This window comes from Amaranthus tricolor, chromosome 6 (assembly GCF_026212465.1).
Source record: "Amaranthus tricolor cultivar Red isolate AtriRed21 chromosome 6, ASM2621246v1, whole genome shotgun sequence".
In the NCBI taxonomy this organism is placed as follows: Eukaryota; Viridiplantae; Streptophyta; class Magnoliopsida; order Caryophyllales; family Amaranthaceae; genus Amaranthus; species Amaranthus tricolor.
In genome coordinates this window covers 29,140,818-29,149,745 of record NC_080052.1, presented here as the reverse complement: position 1 = coordinate 29,149,745, position 8,928 = coordinate 29,140,818, and the positions used below count along the sequence as shown (strand labels likewise).

At 31.5% G+C, this 8,928-nt stretch overlaps 1 protein-coding gene across 3 annotated transcripts; it reads right to left on the bottom strand.

Moving 5' to 3' along the window:
• Positions 1-302: 302 nt before the first annotated feature.
• LOC130814649 (ankyrin repeat-containing protein ITN1-like) lies at positions 303-5,516 on the bottom strand. 3 transcript variants are annotated; one of them, XM_057680780.1, is made up of 5 exons: positions 5,384-5,516; positions 2,916-3,395; positions 2,154-2,300; positions 1,636-2,069; positions 303-1,416 (listed from the first exon to the last, which is right to left on the bottom strand). In XM_057680780.1, exons 1-5 carry the CDS (start codon positions 5,505-5,507, stop codon positions 619-621), a joined length of 1,983 nt encoding a protein of 660 aa, XP_057536763.1. In that variant the 5' UTR covers positions 5,508-5,516; the 3' UTR covers positions 303-618. The 3 variants fall into 3 exon arrangements, with proteins under 3 accessions (XP_057536763.1, XP_057536764.1, XP_057536765.1); XM_057680781.1 differs by lacking the exon at positions 5,384-5,516 and adding an exon at positions 3,599-4,307; XM_057680782.1 differs by lacking the exon at positions 5,384-5,516 and adding an exon at positions 3,879-4,307.
• Between the last annotated feature and the right edge of the window lie 3,412 nt (positions 5,517-8,928).

Here is an 8,928-nt window from a genome sequence, read left to right as displayed (position 1 = left end):
AATTCATGATTCTAGAAATAAATTGTCATGGTAGTTATGATATACTTGTATAACACATGATCACAATCAAACGCACTACACATTTTGTTTATGTATAGTTCCAATTCCAATGGATATGATTCAAACAATGCGTTGTTTCAAAGTGCCCATCCATTTCATAGAACACGCTCTTATGAAAGAACACAATATACGACATGCTTGACACTAGAGGTATTTATTGGGCCGAATTGGGCACACAAATAAAAAAGCTTGTCAGATTAGGCTAGATCAACAACCCATTTGGTTAAAAAACCTAAACAGCCTTAAAGAATGAACGGACACACTATGAAAATTTATCTTCCAATGGTGAGAATCGGACCGCTATTACAATGGTGAAAGTAAAATATCACAGATTCTAGAATTAGAGTTCAATACTAGTCCTTAATAGCAGGACAATAATTATCACAGGACAGACTAACTAAAAGAAAGAATGCAATGTTTAGCATTATAAAACAAATTAAATAGCCTGAAAGTTAATTAGAGAACTAGCTGAATAGTGAGTAGAAGCTAATAATCCATTTACGAACAAAAAAACAGAACTGATGTAAGACGGAGTATACAGGAAATTCCATAGACCCACTAAAGACGACCATTGAGGGAACCGTATACAGGAGTATTGGGTTCTGATGCACAAGGTGCTACTATCTGCGAGGCTGTTGGGCGATGTGAAGATTTGTGTCGAACCAAGATAGAAGATTTTGAGGTTTCTGAGAGTATCCTGGTCGGATATCTGCACACAAAATCATCCTGAGAGGAAATGTCAAATAATTTATATTTTTTCCCGGATTGAAATAAAAACTGATGAGATTTGTAAGTTGTGCGGTATATGTCTACTAACAAAGGATATTGTTGGAAGACGAAAAGGGCAACTGGAACAGAAGCGATAAGTGCAATAGGTATAGGAGTCCATTTCACTGCTTCATAAAATGTTATGAAGAATGTAGCAGTGAAGGCTATTATCATGGTTGCTATTGACACAAAAAGTAACGTAAGACCTGTCATGAGCTTTAGAGGTAACGATATGAGAAAATCGCTTTCTGCATATCGAGAAGTTAGGATTGATAGGAACATCAGAACAGAAGCGGTGGAGGAGAACAATGATATTGCATTTAATGTGGCAAATACTACAAAGCTTGGCCTCTTCAGTAAGACAGCACTTCCTTTGTCATTAACACCTCCGGGTAGTTGGAAGGCGGCTGAAAATACGACTGTAGCTATTAAAGTAGCTACAAGAGCACATGATTCTGCAGTCTTTTTCATCCATGCTTCACCTTTAACCCTTAAGTTTTCATGTTCTTCGGTGAACAACGCTTGAGGAGTTTTTTTATCGCAGTTTTTGGCTTCAGCATACTCTGGTCTCACTATCTTTTTCACTGCCTGCAACCAAGCAAATAATACATAGTAACATATTATTTTGATTTCAACGTAGTTTGTCTATCAGACTCGAGATAACATCTAAAGAATAATTTTGCATACATCAAATGATCAAACACAAAACCCATCTAAAAAAGAGTCAATTGGCATTGGGGTGATCGATGGCATATGTATAGTCATATAGTTGAAGCTAAGAAAGGCTTATATTACCAAGATCATTACCTTGAACCACAAAATTTCGCGTTGCATTTGTAATGCTGCCCCAGACACATAGTTAAGTCGATGAGAAGGTGCTAACTTGCCAGCCAAATGGAGCATGTTATTTCCATAATCATCTTTATAGGTTGCTATTAAGTCTTTGATCGCCCCAATCTCATATATCAACTGAAAAATCTCTTCATGGCGGTGCTTAATAGCAATGTGGAAGATAGTACGTCTGTTGTCATCTACCTTCCATATCAGATCAGGATATGATCGGATTAGAGTGGTTAAGAACTCGACCTTCCCCATTTTTGCTGCAACGAACAATAGTCGCCAAGGGGAGCCCAACAAGTTAGATATATCCTCCTCCTTCAGTTTAATGACTTCACTCCAAAGTCCTTGGGTTAGTTGAATTGCAAGCTGTGGCTCTACCCTTTTCTCTTGTATGCTACCCCCTGATGAAGAGTATAACTGTATAAGGTTCATTAAGCATAGCAGATACTACATAGGAGAAGAATTTTATAAGCTAGTGAACTTACGTTGCATTGTCATACTCTTCCAAATGTTCAGTTCATTGGCTACAGGCTGCAGAGGTTTGCGAGCCAACGCATGTAATGCAGTCTCTTCCTTTGCATCTCGTAAAAAGGCCAGCTTTGGATTCTTTCGAAGAATATACAAGGCCACATCTGTTTCATGGAAATGATCTCTATCCATTTAGAATCCCTTCTTTATGAATCATTGGTATGTATATACAATAAGATTAAAGTAGAAAAAAACACGCTATTATATAATATATCCTGGGGCCTCAACCATCAGTTTAAGTTCTTGTTGAGTTGGTTCCTTGACATGGTATCAGAAGTCAACGTAACAAGAGCTCATGGTTTCGAATCGCAACCACCTTTCAAATTCAAGTGGAATATTTTGCAGTAGGTTAGAAAAGGGCCCGTGCTGCATATACACTTCTAACCCAATAGCTCTCATGTGAGGGAGCGTGTTAGAATATATCACATATCATGGGGCTTTAACCATCGGCTTAAACTTTTCGTTGAGTTGATTTCTTGACGTTATAGTCACAATATTAATCATAAACATGGGATCTAAGCCTGAGCTTGTCTAGGCTATAGCCTGACTCATTAGATTAAAAACTCGATTAATAATAAGTAGATAAAGATGGACTACTTGGATTTAAATACAATTAAAAATGAGTGTTTGACCCATCGTATACTAGCTAGCTAGTATACAGATTCACCCCTGCTTATACATTACCAAGCCTATAGAGGAGAGTGAGGTTGAAGAATTACCGAACATATCAGTGTTAATAGAGCTTGTAAGTAAGCCAATATAGTCCTCGTCTGTCAACTGTTGTTCATCAGTAACACCAAGAAGGTACCATACCATTTGGCAATGGCCAAGCAAGACAGCCATGTAAAGAGGAGTCATCCCTTGATTTCCTCTAATATTAGGCAAAGCTCCATTTTTGTCGACCATGGCTTTGGCATTCTCAACAACACCAGAAACAGCAGCAAAACAAAGTGCGGTGTTTCCGACTTTGTTTCTAAGAACAAGAGCATCATAAGACATAGTGTTTACAAGCACTTGAACAACTTCAATATGCTTGGCCGCTGCTGCAATATGAAGTGCAGTTTCTCCACCCTTTGTAATCTTCTGCTCAAGCCAAGAAGAGGATTGATGTTTGATCGTGTTTATTGTTTGCAAGTCACCTTTCATCACTGCCTGGTATAGTCGTACACCATACTTTAAGAATTCCATGCTTTCTGTATCTGCACTCCAATAAAGAGCACACGACTTATTTTGTTGCAAGTTTCCATATCAATACTTGTAAACAAATTCATGATCATCTATCATACGTATCTGTATATCTGACTCATAGACCCTCTAATTAGGGTCTTAAATAAAAAAAAACAATCTATTAAATTATGTGGATAATATTAATATAGATAAGAATAAAAGAAGGATAATTTACGTGGTAAATTAAAGGTATTATGTATTTCATGTCCATACGATAATATTGAGGTTTACCCAATTAAACTCCCTAACTTTTTTACTAAAAAAAAAATATTTGTAAACTTTAATTCTCCTTCTGTCTACTGTTGGTTGTACCCCTAGCTCAGCTCTTTCCTTTACTAGCAAGTGCTCTTTACAAAAATTAAAATTATCCCCCAAACGCAAACCCTAGTTTTACAATTCTCCTTCTACTATCAAATTGGAATTTCTTCTTCAAACGCTTTAAACTTGATCAATACCTTCAAATTAGAATTAGAAAAATTAGGGAAATTAGGATTTGGGAATTATGGAAATAAGGGTTAAGGAAATTATGGGTTTGGAAATTAGAGAAGTTGGGAAATTAGAGTCAGGGAGAAATTAGGGAAATTTGGGAGAAATGTGATCTTTTGGATCCTTTTAGCTGTATTCAATCTCACAAAAACTCGCCTTTCTTACTTATTAACTTTCCCAAACATTTTTTTTAGTAAAAAAGTCCTAGAGATAGTATTTGAGTAAACCTTAAGTTATCATGTGGATTTTAAAAAATATTTTTCTAGCACGTGAAATTTAATTTCACAAACTTATCACATGAAATTTTTCATAAAAGAATACAAAGAAAATTAAATTCAAATAAAAAAATGATACAACATGACAGTAGGAACAAATAATTCAAATTGATATGCTAGGTTGCACTAAAACGGATACGGACACGGACACGGACACGACATGGGTACGGGAAAACGCCAACTTAAAAATGGCGGACACGGGGACACGTAAATGGTAATATAATAAATATATCAAATTAAAGATAATTTTACAATCTTTCATTTGATATTTGTAAATAAACACTTTAAAAATATAAAACTCACATAACATTCAAATAAGTACCAAATAAACAACAGGAGTATTTAAATATTTGGGAAAAAATAAGAGTTATGAAAAGAAGCAGCCTTGAAATAGCATTTCAGAAGGTATGGGCTACTTGCTCTTCCCAGTTCCCACTAGCCAATTAGCCTGGCAGCAAACCTCAAAAACAAGATTAAATAAAAACAACACACGTGTCCTTGCCGTGTCCGTCGCGTGTCCTTGCCGTGTCCACGTGTCCGAAAAAATATTAAAATATTGGACACTTCATTTGGCGTGTCGGACACGGATTTTCGCGTGTCCGTCGCGTGTCCGTGTCCGACACGGGACACGCCAGTGAGGTGCCGTGTCCGTGTTTCCTAGTTGATATGTAAGGAAGTAAGGAACTAGTAAGTTTTTAAACACTTAAATTTATTTCACAAAATTAGAAACATAATACTCTCTGCGATTCACAATAATTTTTCCATTTAGTTTTTGTACTCTATTAAATACAATAATTCAATCTTAAACATTTCAAATTGTGCATAATTAAATATTACAAAAACTTAATATAAATAAAATTTACGTAAAGACGAATGAAGTAAGATGTTGTACTTGCTTATATTTTGACATCTGAATTAAAATTAAAATACAAATTAATAATAATCGATGAACGTTGTCAAAAAAATCAATAGGGCATTGCTCTAAATTGGAGGGTCTAGAGTTTAGAAAATAATTCTTAACAACTCAAGCAAGAAGTAGCGGAGATAACCAAATACAAATTCAAAAAATCTTCACTACTAGAATCAATTGGAATTAGTAGTAGCAGGATATTAGGAGTTACTGATTGAGAGTATAAAATGACATATTCCGACATGAGATAACTCACGTGTCAACTTTAAAAAAATGAAACGGGTCTTACCTGGTTCGGGTTGAAATGGAGCTCCAATGACTCTTGACGGTGTCGGTAAAGATAGAAGTTGATCGGGAAGAGGATATTCTTCCAATAAAGTGGCCATTTCTTGGCTTAATTCTTTTTTTTCCATTTTCTAATTACTAAAATATTTTGACATTTTGCACTGTTTTAAGCTTATGGTACATACAAGAGTCAACTGCTTAAGTCAATCGAAATTACTTTGTATGCTTCGACGTAGTCCGTGTGTTCTTTCCTAAGAGTAAATACTACTACCTCTTATTCAACCTGATTGTCATATTTTTTTTAGACATTATTTACTTATTATTCTTAATTTGTATTTTGCTCTTAATCTATAAGTTAAAATATAATCATGTGAGATCTTGTTTGATTCGTCTCAATACAAGGATTCTTAATATCAACTTTTTATAACTTTTAATTAAGAACATTTTGAGATATTAAGAGTTAAAGTTGCCTCAACAAGTGTAAAAAGTTAAATGAGACAGTTAGGCTGGATAGGAGAGAGTGCTATTTTATTCTTATTTTTCATTTTGAGATGTTTTAATTGTTGTTATAACGAATTTTTGTATTTATATTATAGTTTTTTAGACATAATTAGTATTAGTCTATTTAATTTTAAAATGTTTTAAATGTTTACAGTCTCTACATATTTTTCGCAATTTTTATTTTAACTTATTTATAATACTTATGGCGTCCACATGATTCCTACTAATTTTATTTTAATTTTTTTTATTCGTTCTAGTTCTCATATTTTATCTACTAATTTTATTTCAATACTTTTTAAAATGCTTAAGGTAATTCTGTATTTTTTTATTACTTTTTAAACTATCGACTTTATCATTAGTACTATTTCTAAATTTCATATTTTTTAATTCTAGTGAACATACCAAATGAGGACTTCAATACTAGAGAACGAAGGAAATAATATTTATTCCTGCAATTACTATATAAGAAACTAGTATAGACACACAAGATGAATTCATTAATGCGAAATATATAAATATACATAGCAAGTCTTGTATGAGACCGTCTCATTGTGAGACGGGCTCATACAAGCAGACCACTAGTAAAAAAAAATAAAATTTAAATTCACACTTGTATGGAAAAAAATTTCTTTTTTTTAATAATTTGAATTGACAAAATTAAAATCGTCTCATGGTGAAATGGTCTCAATTAAAAAAAAACCAGTAATGATGAAATGGTCCACACACGATATCAAATTTGATTAAATCATAGCTTATGAACCTTCTATGATAATGTTTCAAATAGTACAATATATTATTATGAAGAAAGTGACTTTAGTCAACAGTCTTGTAGAATTTAACTAGAGGCAGTTACATATAGCAGCCACCACCGTGAAATACTTCCTCTCTTGCAAATTAGTTCTAACATTATCAAAAATAATACTATCCATTTATTATTTTTAATTTGTGATTATTTATTAATTTATAACCTATAGTCAAGTGAGATCTTGTTTAATTTGTCTCATTGCAAAGATTATGAATAACAAATTTTTATAATTTTTTATTATACATAATTAGAGATATTAAAAATTAAATTAATACATTAGACTACGTAAAAAAGCAAACGTTGAAGTAAATTGAAATAGAAGTAGTAGTCGTTCTTTCTCGAGAAATTGTTTGAGCGTTGTTTCCACAAAGATACTAGGCATCATTTAGAACATAAATTAAAATTAAAATCTTTGAAAATAGAAGAAAAAAAATTTGTACTTTTAAAATTAAAATTTTCTTTTTTTATTTATTGCTGGAATAAAATTAGAGAATTCAATAGCCATTCTCCTGCCCGCCCCCTGAGATTTGGATATATATTTAATTTAAAATGCATTATTTCACTTTAGCCGAGTTGGTCGTTTTGTGTGCGTCTATTAAAAAAGGGCAGGGGTTCGATTCCCTTGATGACTAACTGTTTGTCCAACATCGCTATTTTAGAGTAACAAATCCAGTAACATTATTACATAACTAACTCTTTTACATTTTTTTATAATAAAAAATGAGACAGAGTTCAGCCGAATAGAATTCCCTTGATGACTATACTTAGCCTAATTACAATAATACTATATGTCAATAATTCCTAATTAATAATCGTAATTTGACCATAAAAAGAAAAAAAATAATAATAAAATAAAAAAATTTAAAAAAGATAAATTAAAATTAAAAAACTCTCACACTATCAAATCCTACCAAATAAGGGTAATTTGCTAATTTTACAAATCATTGTTATTTACTAAGATCTCCTTTTAGACTAATACTTCCTCCGTCTTAAATCATATTTCTATGCAACATTTATTTTTTGTTGCTTTAGTAAGAATTTATTTTTATTTGTTTGTGGTGGTAAAATGAATAACTAAGTTTAAGTGAAATAAAATTGCATGTGAAATAAATGGTTAAGGGTCTTTGTTAATAGTAAGTGAATGGTAGAGTGTACACCCAAAAAAATATAGCTTATTTAAACACTAAGACAACACAAAGTAAAAAATGTAGTTTATATATTGGAACAGATTAAATATAATCTCTAAGATAAATTTATTTAATTAATTAATATTAAGTTTAACAGTACTTTGACTTAGATAATTTTTTATGAGGTAAAAGTTACTCTTACAAAAACAGATTTTGAGTGGTTTCTCAATTTGGTCACCCTACTCAAGCCTCCTATTATTCACGCAACTTGGCCCCTCAATATTTTCAGTCAAGATTTGCCACTGAGAGAATTCTTAATTACCACCTACTGATTAGATATTGAAAAATTTTTTTTTTTTTTTTTTGTAATAATAAAAATCAAATTGTATCATAAGAGTTGACAGAAGTTAACTATTCTTAGTTCTATATATTAATATTAATGTATGCACATTTTTAATCATTTAAGAGATTCTCAAATTTTGTTTTGTAATGGTAATTAATTATTTGATATATCTCAAATTAATTATTTTTTAGTCTTAAAATATATTTTATTTGACTAGCACTAATGATTATCATAAAATAAGCACCAAAATAAGTAAATGAATGAATAAATGTACATATATATAATCAAAATTAAAACTCAAAAAGATGAATGCTGATATTTTGCTTGAAAACTTTAGTAATAGATACGAGTTCAAAAAGACATAATTAACTATGTTCTTAGAGCATCCACAACTTAACGCTATTTGTACCATTATATATTCATTTACGGATGTTATAATTAAAATGCAAGTAATGTTAAAAAAATTGTAATAGCGTGCCATAAAATTATTTATTAATGAATTATTAATCTCAAGCATAATATTAAAATTAATGAAATCTGGTGTATAAAATCGACTTAACCAAGATTTAAATAATTACTTTAAAAAATACCATTATATAATTGTAAATATTTTTATTACATTACATAAATCAAAATAAGGATCCATTCTAATCACATTCTACCATTTTGATTCAAAAATCTTCATCTCGATTTTTCAAGACAATATTTAGTTTCTACATTATAACATGCAATTTTAGAAATAAAACAACTCGTTTAAAAATTAAAACCCATAG